The 14,163-nt window shown below is 49.0% G+C and overlaps 1 protein-coding gene across 1 annotated transcript; it reads left to right on the top strand.

Moving 5' to 3' along the window:
* Positions 1–395: 395 nt before the first annotated feature.
* TTI1 (TELO2 interacting protein 1) lies at positions 396–14,158 on the top strand (the record flags this gene model as incomplete). Its single annotated transcript, XM_082007127.1, has 7 exons — positions 396–2,697; positions 3,187–3,375; positions 4,260–4,408; positions 5,268–5,408; positions 6,857–7,061; positions 7,804–7,891; positions 13,927–14,158. 7 exons carry the CDS (start codon positions 396–398, stop codon positions 14,156–14,158), a joined length of 3,306 nt encoding a protein of 1,101 aa, XP_081863253.1.
* Between the last annotated feature and the right edge of the window lie 5 nt (positions 14,159–14,163).

Raw genomic sequence — 14,163 nt, 5'->3', positions numbered from 1 at the left:
GGCGGGGAGGAAGGGGGGGGAGTACAGCGCATGCGCGGCCGCATCGCCAGAGCCCGCTAAACCGCCAAGGCAGACGCATGCGTATTGCGCGCATCCGAGACTTTTCTCGCAGGACTACCTCCGCTGCTTTGTGGTGGATTCGCTTTGTCGCGCTGACAGTCCAGGGTCTCGTAACGTCACTTCCTGCACGTGGCCGCCCCGCTACGGGAGCAGGTAGGCGCGCCGGTCCTCAGGGGCCGCCCCGGGCCCGGGCCCGGGCCCGGCCGCGAGCACGGCGGGCGCAGCCCCGCGTGGGAGCCCATGTAGGCCGCACCGGGGCGCAGGCTGTGGGCCGCTGCCGCCCGGCTCTGCGCCGTGACAGCCCCCGGTGGCCCCCCAGCCGGTGCCGCCTGAGCATGGCCGTCTTCGACACCCCGCAGGAGGCCTTCGGGGCCCTGCGCCCCGTCTGCGTGCAGCTGACGAGGGCACAGACCGTGGAGAACGTGGCGCGCCTGCAGGCCCACCTGGCCGCGGTCAGCACCTCGGCCCTGCAGGAGCTGCAGGAGTACGTCCTCTTCCCCCTGCGCTTTGCCCTGAAGGTACCGGGGCCCAAGCAGGAGCGCCTGGTGCAGAGCGTGGTGCACTGCATTTCCTCCATCCTTGCAGCAACGTGTGTGAAGAAGCAGGAGCTCCTGCAGGAGCTTTTCTCTGAGCTCTGTACGTGCCTCTCCCCCCCTTCTGGCTCAAGCAAACCAGTCTCGCTGTCAGAGGAGTTAAAGCTGGCTGTAATCCAGGCACTCCACACCCTGATGCATTCAGCTTATGGGGATGTTATCTTGTCTCTCTATCAACCTTCTACCCTTCCTCTCTTAGGATTTGCTGTATCTTTGCTTCTGGGCCTAGCAGAGCAAGAAAAAGCAAAGCAAATTAAGATCTCTGCTTTGAAGTGCTTACAGGTCCTAGTTCTGCAGTGTGACTGCCAGGAGCATCGATGCCTGGGTGAAGACGAGGCACAGCGATGTGGGGATTTGTTTGCTTCTTTTCTGCCTGGGATTTCCATTACACTGTCTCGGGTTATTACTGGAGACATCAAACAAGGTCACAAACCCACTGTTTCTGCCATCAGACTCTTTTATCTGATTGTTGGCTTGGTAATGGCTGATGCACAGCTAGCCAGAATCCCAAAGAATAAAGAAAAGCTGCCAGTGGAACAAAGCAGAATATCAGAACTAATGGTCCATAGAGGACCTGACTGGAGTAAAAGTACTGCTGAAAAAATCTCTCTCCTTCTGCGTAAAATGGTTGAATTTTCTTCAGTTCACCCCCACTGGAAAGTGAGACTGGAGCTGGTGGAACTGGTCCACCACTTACTGAGGAACTGCAGTCAGTCGCTGGTGGACTCGTTCAGTCATCTTTTAAAAGCCTTGGTTGGGCTGGTGAATGATGAAAACAGCGAAGTCCAAAGCAGGTGTAACGAGGTTCTGCAAAGCATTGCAGAGCAGAGGATCGTAGCACAGAACAGGGCTCTTGCTGACGTCCTCTCTGAGAACCTCCATTCCCTTGCCACAGCTCTTCCTCGCCTGATGAACTCTCAGGATGACATGGGCAAGGTTTCCACTTTGAGTTTGTTGCTTGGCTATCTGAAGCTGCTGGGCCCCAAGATCAACATTGTTCTCAACTCCGTATCCCACCTCCACCGTCTGTCCAAAGCGCTGATGCAAGTTATGGAGCTGGACGTGACGGATGTGAAGATTGTGGAAGACAGACGCTGGGGCTGCGAGAGCACATGCGGACCTTCGGGCTTCTTGCAGCATGGTGTGCAGAAGGGCAGGTGTCAGAAGAAATACTTCCGCTTCTTCACAGAGGAGAAAGTTTTCCAACTCCTTCAGCAGGTTTGCCGTGTTCTTGGCTACTACGGGAACCTCTATTTGCTTGTGGATCATTTCATGGGGCTATACTGTGAATCTGGCATGTACCGAAAGCAGGCAGCGATGGCCCTCAATGAGCTGATTGCAGGAGCTGCTGGAATGGGAGTAGATGTCCTTCAGGAAAGGGAAGTTTCACTGAACATGGATGATCTCAAAGGGTCCATAATGTCCATTCTTGATGAATACACAGACCAGGCGAACTGGTATTTGATCACTAGCATTGATACAGAAGAAATCAGCCATCAGCACTCTGTGCAATGTTCAGGACTTGCTGCCCATCCAGGAGGCGTGTGCAGCAGCATTCTCCTTCCGTCCCCCCCAGAGCCGCAGGTAACGACCCGCACCATGAACAGCAATATCTGGCAGATCTGCATACAGCTAGAAGGCGTCGGCTGCTTCGCTGCTGTCCTTGGGAAGGAGTTCCGGTTGCTTCTGCTTTCAGCTCTCTACCCTGTGTTGGAGAAGGCTGGTGACAAGACTCTGCTCATCAGTGAAACGGCCCTGGGGACACTGGTAGACATATGCGAGGCCTGCGGTTATGACTCCTTGCGGTGTTTGATTAATGAGAATTCTGACTATCTGGTGAATGGGATTTCCCTGAATTTGCGCCAGCTGGCACATCAGCCACATGCTTCCCAGGTCCTGGACACTATGCTGAAGCATTCAGATGCCAGCTTGCTGCCACTGGTCGAAGATGTTATCCAAGATGTCCTGTCTACGCTAGATCACTCTTACAACAACCAGGCTTCCACTTTCCTCAGGGTCCTCCACTCAGTAATGACAGCTTTAGGTATCGAAATGATGTTTACTCTGCACAATTCATTCTTACTGTAACTAAGGGTACTTGTCTTTGACTTTTCAACTTGACATGGGAGATTTCAAGTAGCTGAGGTACTGCAGCGTGATGGCAACTTTGCTTTGCTTGGAGGGCCAGTTCTCAAGCAAAGATTGCCAATAGCTTTCCCTCTCTATAACCCGTTTCCGTTTGTCTGGCCTGCAGACTTGCAGGAACATGGCCTGTAGTGGGTGAGAAAGGATGAATTTACTACTCCCATAAATGTTCTGTAGAAACACATGGAGTGTGTTCCTTTTTATATCAGGGTTTTAACATTCTCATACCATCAGGGAGGTCACAGTGATGTGACAGCAGGTGCCCGATTCTGTAGTTCAGTCCCATGAGACTGGAGAGTCATATTCATCTCTCAAGGAATGTGGTACTTTGTTGACTTGGAGGAGGGGATCGTGATTGCTGGGTGACATACCAGTTCCTTTTTTGCAGTCCAGTGGTTTGGATCATCCTGTGGTGAGGAACAGCAACAAAGGCAGACTGCCAAGTGGCAGGGCAGGACTTTATCCCAGGGGCAGCAGGTGCTGACAAGGCAAGAAGTGGAGCGATTCTTTCTCGACTATATCAGACAGAAGCAGATCGCAGAGGGCAATCTTCCTGACACAGGGGATGAGGATACAGGTCAGTACTGTGCATGACTGGAGAAGAGTATGTGGCCATAGTGGTGTTGGGTTGACAGTTGGACTTGATGATCTTTAAGGTCTTTTCCAAACTAATGATTCCATGATTCTGTGAACTTGGAGAAAGACAGTGACCTCTGAGGTTTCCTTTTGTCAGGTGGGGGACTTGGGACCATGCCTAAAGCCTAGCACACTCCTGACAGTCTCAGGTCTGCTTTGAGCTGACCTTAGCTCATGTAGGGTGCTGCTGGGTGTTCTTGCTTTATTCTATGCATGGGGGCGGGGGGAAGTGAACTGTTTGCAGATCAAGGCTTGTCTAGCTCTAAGACACAAGCACACGGTGTTTCTCCTTACCTCATAACAGGCCCTTTCAGTTCAGGGCCCAAAGTTTCCTTTTTCCAGGATCCTACTGCATTTTCTTCAGCCTCCCTTGGGAATCCCTGTACCATTTTCTCCTGGCTAATGATGCCACCACTCCCTTCTCACCTGGCCTTGGCAGGCCCTGCAGACATTCATATAGGGAACTTTATAGTCTTTACTGGGCTATGCTGCAATCCTGACCTTTAAATACTTCATCTTTAAATACCCAGTCTTTTCCTTTTTAATAAAAATCAATGGGAAATAAGTCCACGGTGAGGACAGACTGCAAATGTCAGACCAACTGCATTGTCCAGTAAAGAAAGAAAACCTTCCCTAGTCCCACACTCTTAACTGATTCTGACACTTAATTCACAGAAATCAAGCATAGGCTTAACTACATCTAAATATGTTAAAAAATGCCAAAGGCCTCACTTGGGAATTTGCAGAGTAATTGTGGGTAGGTATTATGACCTCCCAGAACTCCCAAGTCATTTTCATTGCTTCAGTAATGATTTTGTCTTCCAGATGAGGTTCCCCCACTTGCTAAACTGGAGCCAAACAACTCTGACACAGAAGGAGAAACGCTGCTGCCAAGCCATGCTCAACTGGCCAAAGATGTGCTGGAGAGATGCATCCACTTGCTGTCAGACGGGAACCTCCGAGTGCGGCTGAAGGTTAGTAAACGCCAGCTTTGAGGGGACAGGTGGTGCCCATGAAGGGGGCTGGTAGTTCATCAACATGTGCACGATGCGTGTTGGGCTTCCTGCTGTAATGAGGTTAGTGCTGCCATATGCTAATTCAGAACAGACCCTCCCAGTGTTGGTGAGAGAAAGGGGCAGTTTTCTGGGAGTAGTCTGGTTTAGGAATGACAGCCAGGCTGAACAGAATCTTAAGGCTGGCTTCGTGTCAGGCACCTTCCCTTGATGCTTATGATAGCCAAGTCTTGTGCCTCAGCCTTTGGTGGAGGAAGCAGAAGCATCTTTCTCCCATCTAGGCCTCCCATCCCCCCTCCTCAGACTGTAGTTCACAGACTGATGAACATTTCTGAAGTTGCTGGAGTGACGATAAGCAGAGCTAAAAGCCTGGGTTGTTTTTTTTTAATTATGAAAATCCTTTGAAGGTGGCCTCCTTTTGAACTGAAAGCGAGACAGAAAATGCGGCAGTGAGGCGCAACCCAGATTCTCACCGCAGAGGCCCCAGCCCTACCAGGTGATCCTGCTGCCGTGCCACAGGAGCAGTAGGGTCCTAGTGCACAGCTCAGCCTGCAGGATCAGGCTGGGAATCACGCCCTGGTTCCAGCCTGGATCTGTAGCCCAGCACGAGTTAATGTCACTGTGCTACTTGTCCCTTTCCGAACAGGCCCGTGCTCCATGTTCTCTTATCCCAGTTCATGCTGAGGTAAAATTGTACCCTTTTGTATTAAAACCTTTCTTTCTGCTGGCTCCTCGTTGTGACACTGGGGATCCACCTGAATGCCTGGCGCTGCTGGCACTGCAGCACGCTGAAAGTCTGTTCCCTACCCATCCTGCCCAGGTCCTGGACGTGCTGGAGCTCTCTGTAACTGTGCTGCATCCTCACGGAAACCATCTGCTTCCCATGGCTCATCGTGTCTGGCCAGCTCTCGTCACCCGGCTGATTAGTGATGACCCTCTGGCAGTGCTCAGAGCCTTCAAGGTACAGCAGCGAATCTCTGCCAACAGCCTTCAAGCTGGTGCTTAGAAGGCAAGCGGCTCAGGCATTGCTGTGGCCTGTGAGAGAAGCATTGAGCTTGTGGAATGACTTTTAAATGTGGTTGGGAACACAGGGTCACCACCCTGCAGTGGGTAGGCTTGTACCACTCCCACTGCAGCTTGTCCACAGATAAAACCTTGACACTGTTCCTGGGGGAAACAGCAATATTAGCGGTTATTGCAGGGAAGAGGAAAACAGTTCTTTGACAGCCTAAGCAGCTGTCAGAGGCACCATATAGTGCAACTTGCCCTTGCTGGAGCCGCAGTCTCAGGACCCCCCTCTGGAAGTTTTAGACTGAAGAGAAGGGATTGTTTCACGATTGAGGCATCGGCATGGGAGGGGAGAGGTTAAGCAACGACTTAGCCTCATAATAATGCTATTAAAGAGCTCCTGACCACGTCAACTGATTGCATTCTCTTCCTGACTCACAAGCTGGACAATAAAGCATGTTTCCAGAGGTTGCCAGCCCCAGGGTTTCACAGGGCTTCCTCTGCTGTACAAAATGAGATTCATTTTAGAATCCTTCAGTGCGTCAGTGTGAATAAAAGGAGAGTTTTGATTTCTCAAATTCAAGAAGCCATACACTAGAATTTTGGAGTAGCCATACCTCACATGTGCCTACCATAAAAGAAGGGAGAGATTGCTACACAAAAACTAATTAAATCTTGAAAAGTTCAAGGGATCATTACAGTTAGCACTGAGATTGGGGTTTGTTACAAGAAATCTGCCAGGAGTGTCTTCCTTCCGAAATCTCAGAACACGAAGTGTAGTATCGGTGTAAGCCAAATACAACGTAACCATCATCTCAGTCCTGCACACTAAGACTATGAGCTTAGTGAAGTTCCAAGAGAGGACTGTGTTCTGGCCATGTGGGTTGGCGCCATGGGTCCCCGCTTCGTTTTTACACGTACTTAAGGCCATTCTCTAGGCCAGTTTGGTTTTTAGCCTGGGCACACACTGATAATGCTGGGTATCCTATGCTGTAGCCACTTGGCCTTCCTGTTCTCTGGCGTGCTTGTGAAGATGGACTGTTTCCACCACAGAGGTGATTTATACTTTAATGGCATGTTCCATCAGAGGCTTCTCCAGCAATTCTCACGAAGACTTCATAAGCTACTCCTACCTTTACTGTGCTAATGAGAGAAGGGCAGTCCCAGGATGTTAGCCGCATGAAACTGAAGAGCAGGGAGCAGGTCACCTGGCCTCTCCATCAAGCATTCGCCTTCTGCTCTTATGCGAAGCTGTGATAGGTGTGATCACGTTGCTCTCAACTGCAAAAGAAATTACCAAGGGCAAATGAATACCTTGTCCCCCGAGCCGGTGAGGATTGCTGAGCTCCTCCCAGACCTGTTTGTGCACTTATCCTCCAGTAACTGACGTTTCTCCACTAGGTGCTGTGTACTCTGGCTCAAAAATGTGGGGACTTCCTGAGGCAGAGGTTCTCCAAAGACGTCCTGCCTAAGCTGATCAGTTCCCTCCTCAGCCAAGCCCCAGCAAGTGCCAGAGCCGGGCCTGTGTACCACCACACGCTTGCCTTCAAGTTGCAGCTGGCTGTGTTGCAGGGACTGGGTTCTCTGTGCGAGAAGTTGGACATGGGTGAGTACCAGGGAAAGTACAGCTTGTATGAGATCTCTGCCAAACTTGCCTCTTCTCCTTTCATCTCAACTGACCAGGCCGACACTTGCTTCTTATCCTTCTGCTGCCCCATGGGATTGATTTCCTGATCTCCAGCCTCATTCCATTTGGGTCCTGCTGGGCCTTAATCTGTCCTCTTTGAGAGCTCTGTAAAGAGGGGCTGGTGGCTTTTTACTCCCCAAGAGACAAATGAGAGAGAAGATTCCCAGCACCTTGCAGAATCTAGCTGCTCATCTCGCTTCTGCATCAGAAGTGGGTATAAAGCAAAGTGCCTGGGTTGCTGCAGCTAGGCCTGTTGGGCCATGCTTTGTTCTTAATTAACTGAAGAACTGGAGCCTGTATAAGACTTATGCCTAAGTTGACTGGTTCCATTTTGGGGCATCTCTCTGGGAGACCCTTTAAATGCAGCACATCACATTCTCCTACTGAATGAAACTCTCGGAAATTCTCCTAGGTTAAATTTCTGGAGCTGACTTTGATGAAGGAGAAGGGTTGCTGGCTAGTTTTTCTTTTCCTCTCTTGACGCCGTTGATTGCTTTCCTAGCTTTGCAGCAAGATGCTTAAGAGGCGAGGTCAGAAGAGCTCTGGGTCAGACAGTTCAAAGGCTCAGAAGCCACTTGCTGCCAATTTAGAGCTGATTCTGTTAGGCAGCAGCCGCTGAGTGGGTTACCTCCTACCCTTCTTTTCTGTTCCATTTCTGCAGGCGAGAGTGACCTGAATAAAGTGGCAGATGCCTGCCTGATTTACCTCAGCGCCAAGCAACCCATGAAATTGCAAGAAGCTGCCCAGAGGTAATGTCTCTTAAATGCAGGTGTATCAGGTGTACAAGTAACACGGGACAGAGGGAGCACGGTAACCCCTTTCCTTTTGCACCTTTCCCATCTCTCCTCTGGCATGTTTTGAGTCCTGTACAACAGGGTCTCTCATGGAAGTTAACTGCTTTCTCTGGTAAAGTATCAGTTACTACCCAAATTGAGCTAGAGAGGTTAGCTTGCTCACAAGTTACAGTTGACTTTCATATTACCTGCCAATGCATTTGGGGACAGAGGGGGAAGATGTGCTACTTGCTTTTTTCTAACTGCCTCGTATGCTAGAACACTTGGGGCTCTTGGCCCACTGGTGGCATAAGAGTGCAGAGGGGGAGACAGCTATGCCAGACATTCCCATGTATTTTATCACATAATACCTTCTGCAGGCTGGGGGATTTACTTCTGTTATCCTTCCATTTTCCCTGGGGTCCTCTGATCACGTCAACCCAGGCTCTGCCAGGTGGAGAGACAAACAGGAGTTTGTTTGGGAAGCTGTCAGTCTTGGCACCAGTCTTGCTCTGAGAAGGCTGGGAGAGGTTAAAAGAGCACAGACAGTTTAGGTGAACACACATCAGCTCTATGAAGTGTTGACAGACATACTTTGCTGCTTGGTGTTCAAAATCCTGCTCAACATGTTCCTGCTGTCAGGATAAGAAATCACTATCATTGTATGTTGTCACGTGGAAACAAGGCCAGAGGTTTCAGCAGACAAAACAAGTCCAGTTACAGAACATGGGAAGTGAGTAAGAAAGCCATGCACCTCTGAAGGACGGGGTAAAAGCCCCGTTCTGTCTGTGTGGCCAACGCTCCCCTCCCCTGAGGGGGGAGGAAACCCGTGGTGAGCAGGTTCAAGGCACTGTGGATTTCAGAGGGCAGGCTGTGGAAAAGGGAAAAGCTGCCTGTTCCCTTTCACCTGAGCGCAGGCCTCCTGGAGGTGCAGGCTGTTGAAGGTCTTTTGTGTGGCTGGGCAGCAGTTTAGAGGGAGAGCGCTCTCAGAAGCCGTAGCTGTACCTTTGTTTGTATTCCTGCGCTGGTGAGAGTAGGTTTATTTTTACCTTCGTGGCTTTTATTGCATCGCAGCAGGCTTCAGCAGCATTTGTTCTGCAAAGGGGTTCTTTGCTCTAGGCTTGCATACCCTTAATACAATAAAACGTTCATCTGTGTAAGCAATGCTGCAATGGAAAGCAGAACACCGGGATTTATCTAGATATTTGGAATCTTGAGCTTTTAAATCATTAACAAAACAGTCTGAAAAGCTGTGCAATTTCCCCCCCCCCCAGCAGGGGTGGGGAAAATACTGAATTAACCCTATGATATGATAGGGTCATTAGAAGCTATATTGTAAGCAAGCTCACTGTTACTGGAGAAAAAAGGGCAGCAAAGTTCAGGGCAAGTAACATTTTTCTCCTTTATATTATTTTTTATTCTATTTCAAGGGGAAAATGTTGTATATTACACTGCTTCCCCTATGCCTTTGTTGCACCATACATTACACGTGGACAGCTATCTCACATACAGCTCTGTTGGCCAGACACATACATGCACCGAGGCGTGCATCATGTCCGGCCTGATAGTAACCATGTATATGGCATATGGCGGTAGTTGTAGTTTCCTTTCTTTTTTGTTCTTTTTTTCATTTAATCCCGTCTGATCCCTGGTCTTGGAACCTGGATCAGAGTTAAACATATCACCATCACTTTTAACTATAGTACACATCAGAGGTCTCAGCTTGGAAAAGTCAAAATTCGTTTGCACCATAACAGTCGGCTCCAGCACCAGGGTAAGGCTCACTTCTCAGCCGTGCTTCAGTTTCCTTTCTCCAGCTGCTTAACCACCAGATTCCTGTAAGCTCCAGTCCTTTTCTTTGCTCTCCACATTCCTGAAAGTAATCCTGCAAACTGACACAGGTTGTCACATGTAAGGCCCTTTCCATCTAGGCAAGGGCAACTTTATCAGACTGATACATGAAAAATTCTGCATTTTAAAACAGATAGGCTAGAACTAATCTTAGCCACAGCATGAATGCCAACATACCTCACATAACTCAGCTTTATCACTGCAGAAATCATACAAGGTAAAAAGATGTTTTGATATTGATTTATACTAACTGGCCTTTGCTCAGCTTTTTGGATTCATACTCAACTCATGAGCTGTGACCTGCCAAGAACAAGGTCAGGTCTTACAAAGTCAGTTGCAGCCCCAGTAACTCCCTAACTCCCTGTACCAACTAAGTGAAGATTCTGTAGGTATGCAAAGGGCTAAGCAAGAATTTTTGGCCAACTCACTGGAGCCACAAATAAAAAAAAAAATTTTGGCTGTCTTCCAAGGATGTTATCATGCCCCAAGGAGCCTGCTTAATCCCATTTATGGGACCCTGTAGTTTTATTAGATGAACCAGTGGGAGTAAGTGAATTTTGTAACTGCAGCTCTATGCAATACTCAACAGGCAAAAATAGATGCTGGGAAAAAAAGAACTCCAGCATGTCTGAAGAAGAGAAAATGGGACAATTTGCTTTATTATTAAATGACTGCTGGGAATATTCCAGGAGAGGAATATTATCCAAAGCTTGAGGAAAAAAAATACTGAAGAGGCATTCAGGAAGGCTGGGGAACACTAGATACATCTTTGCTTTCATTGAAAATAAGCCAGTGCCACTGTGGGTAAAGTGACCAGAAACAACTGAGCAGCTGAGGCATGGTGGTATGGGGCCAAGCATTGGGAACAAGGCAGGGGGTGTAAACTGAAAGTCACAATATGTAAATTGGAGCTTCTCATCAGTTTATTAGGTTGCATCATCCCTGAGAAGCTTTTCACTTTGGGGGGAAAAAAGAAAAGTTGAAGGAAAAGTGATTAAGAAATTGTCATTGGCCTGTGCAAAGTGTTGACAAATAGTTCCGCATTTTTTCAGTTTGAAGTGACTGTTTTGAAATTAACACTTAATTCCTAGTAAGTGTTTACAGCCTGTGAAGTTTACCATTTGACCTTTCGGTCAACAGTCTGGATAGGAATGGGTTTTTTTCCCAGGATGCAGCAATCATTTCCTCAGTTCTTACTGAAGTCTGTGGTGAACTGTATTTAGTTAAACATTCAGCAGAGATACCAAAGCCAGCAAGACTTGTCCTTTTGCCAGCCTGTTCATTGTGCCATGGCTTTGCTTAGAGCTTGTGAAAAGCCAAGGCAACAGAATAGCCAAACTCTGCTCTGTGCTAGTAAAATAAGTTGTGTAGCACAACTGGAACAAATACGAGCTATTTTTGGACCTTTTTAGATACCAAAGTTGATTATGCAGCATACCTTTTTTGGTTTGATTGTGTAGTTTATTGGATACTTATTGACAGCCGTCATTCCCAAGCTGGGCTAAAGTACACTAAAACAGCCACCTGCACAAGGCAAAATTCAATAAAATGATATTTAAGTTAAAAAAAAAACCACAACAACAGAAAACAAACCTGGATTAACCCCAGGATTCTTTGCCATGGAAACAGGTTGCTTAGAAACTACCCCAGAGCTAGTTTGAAAATGTAAAAGTCAAGTTGTTCTTTAAGCTGCACAGCACTCCAGGTTATCAGGAGATAATCACGGGCCTCAGGCCATTACGGCACAAGAAGCAGTGGAGTTCTGCAGAGACCAGCTCATCTCTTGAGGGTTGCTCTCTCCAGAGCAGCTGATTGGGACGAGGTTGGAGAGCAGGGTATCTTTGCTGTGAATACAAGAGGTAAAGTTGTGCGTGTGCTGGAGAAGCAGAAGCCAGCTGAGTAGCATTCCCTGTTCCCATGTTTCCTTCCCAGCAATGCATCTCTCTTGCCCAGTCCTATCCACCCCAGCTGTAAGGAGCAGGGATTATTTCTGTGCAGCTGCCCACCAGCAGCAGCCCATCATAAGCTAGGGGAAGCCACCGGGGCCCACTGATTGCTGGCAGGCAGACAGCAGCACGCTCGCTCTGTCGTGGCCAAGCGAGCGCCAGGAGGGCACTGGCAGCCGGCAGAGCTTGCAGAGCTGGTGCAGGGCCGTCAGCAGGTGCGAGCTCTAGACCCTGCCCCAGCAAGCCTGCCTGCACTTCACTCAGGCTGGCACCTGGGAGGCTGGCACTCGGCTCAGGCCAGTTCTCCCTTCGCCAGTCAGCAGAGCGGCAATAACAAAGCCAGGGAGCGGAGAGCCCCGGGAGCCCGCCTGCATCTGGCTCTCCCCTGGAAAGAAGGCCCTTTGCTGAGGCAGTTGTTGCCAAGCTCAGCTACGGCTTTGGGGCACGTTCACGCGGGGTTCCTCTGGAGCAGACAGACAGGCACTGCAAGCACATTCAGGAGGGGACACTGCCAGCAACTTGCAGGGGCAATGCCTTCCCTCATTGCTGTTCAGGGACCTGCACTGAGAGACAGGCAAGTGGTCAATGGCAGACAGGCAAAAGCAACAACTTTGGCTGCTCGGGGTACTGTGAAGAGATGAGGAAGCTTTCTAGTGCCTCCATCTCATTTCTCTGCTTTTTCAGGTTACCCATGGCACTGCACTCTGTTTCAGAGGAGAGCTTCTAAAAGGGATTTCTGCCTGCTCTACATAGGAAACAAGCTCACTTTAGGGATAAGAGTTCTTCAGGGAGAAGTTTTGATAGCAATCAGGTCTGGATTTTGTGTGGCTTTTGTAGATGATCTTCGATTTTAGAGAGGGGAGTTCTGTCCTGTGCTTCTTGGGGGAACAGAGACTGACCTACCCTCTGATTTCACATTACCTCACCCAGCTGTTGCTCTCCTCCATGACTTCAGGAGAAACTAGATACCTGAAGATGTGTGGCTAGGCATTTACTGAGGTCTTGAAAGCTGACCTGCAAGTTTGGCGAGTGCTGAGTACCCTTGGTGCTCATTGTCTCCAGGGGAGCACAGAGTACTCGGCACCATGCAGGAAGAGGCCTTGCAGTGCTGTCAGGGCACAAATTCTAGTTTAATTTTGTACATGGCACAGCCAGAGAACATAATACCAGTTAAGCCCGATACACCTTCTGTGCATTAAACCCTGACACAGACCCAGCCAAGCCCAAAGGTTACAAACAATGAGAATTGGCAGGAAGAAATGAGTAAGTGTAGGTCGTGCAGATCAGCCGTTTGCTCTTTTGCTCCTAGGAGCTTCCTGCTCTCCAGCAAGACTGTCCACAGCACCTTTGTTACAGCAGCTCACAGCTGGAGTCAAAAGTGTGAAGTGCATACTCAAAAGTCAAATCCCTCATCTTACCTAGGGTATTGAAATTCAAAGTGAAAACCATCAACACAGCAGTAAAGCATTAGAGGAAGTTGTAATTCCTCTCCTCCTCCATTCTATTGTTAATGAAGGCTTATTTTTTAAAAAGAAAATCCTACTTTTTGAAAGGTGCTGTACAGAAGGAAGAAAATGTGGAGGCAGCTAGTAAGGGCTTGGGATGAGGGTAGACCTCACATAAGCAAAAAGCCCTCCATGCAGTATTCAACTTCACTTGTGGCCCAGCCTGGACAGCTGTCCAGAAATACCTTTGTTTTTACCACCTCTGAAAAGGGACAGAAGGCAAGATGGGTTGACCTCCTCACTCCCAAAAAAAACCAGAGAGAGTGGTGAACAATATAGACAGCTCTTTAAGAGCTCTGCAAGATCAATTGTCCTAAACATGCTGGATGGATGCAATACTCTGCAGCCACCCCTCCAGCACTTGGGACAGGCTGATTTATAAAGGCTTTTGCCAGCAGCAGCCCATGGTGCCGAGACCAAAGCCTGGGTCAGTTATTCACCAGCTGCTTGTCTGATGTTGATAACTTAACTGTGTAGCATAATAACTATTTTTCTCCCACTTGCCGGTGATGTGAAACCACTGAACTGTCTTCTCTTGGGCACAGCCATTTTAATGGCTCTCTCTAATGAGCCTCCAAGTCTGTTCAACTGTCAGATGTTGCAGACAACATCAAAGCTTTCCACAGCTCCCTGTTAATGACCCTGTTGGGTGCCGATCAAAAGGCCTTCTCCTTACTCTTCTTTCCTTTCTTCCCACTGTTTTCCAAAGCGTTTTCCTCCACTTAATGCACATGGACCCTGACAGCACCTGGCTCCTCCTGAACGAGGTCTGCTGCCCTCACCAGTACAAGCCCCCCCATGTCAGCCTGCGGCCCGTGAAGCTGAGTGGGATGGGGAGGCAGCGGAACGAGTTCACCGACAACGTGCTGCTGCTACTGGAGAGGCTGCAGCAGCGGGAGAGCGCAACGCCATGGGCTGGCACCCCAGAGCCAGCTCCTTGACAGGC

The sequence above is a fragment of the Phaethon aethereus genome (genome assembly GCF_964289735.1).
Source record: "Phaethon aethereus genome assembly, chromosome: 16".
NCBI lineage: Eukaryota > Metazoa > Chordata > Aves > Phaethontiformes > Phaethontidae > Phaethon > Phaethon aethereus.
Note: the sequence above shows the minus strand (reverse complement) of the source record. Positions and strands in the feature narration are given on the sequence as shown.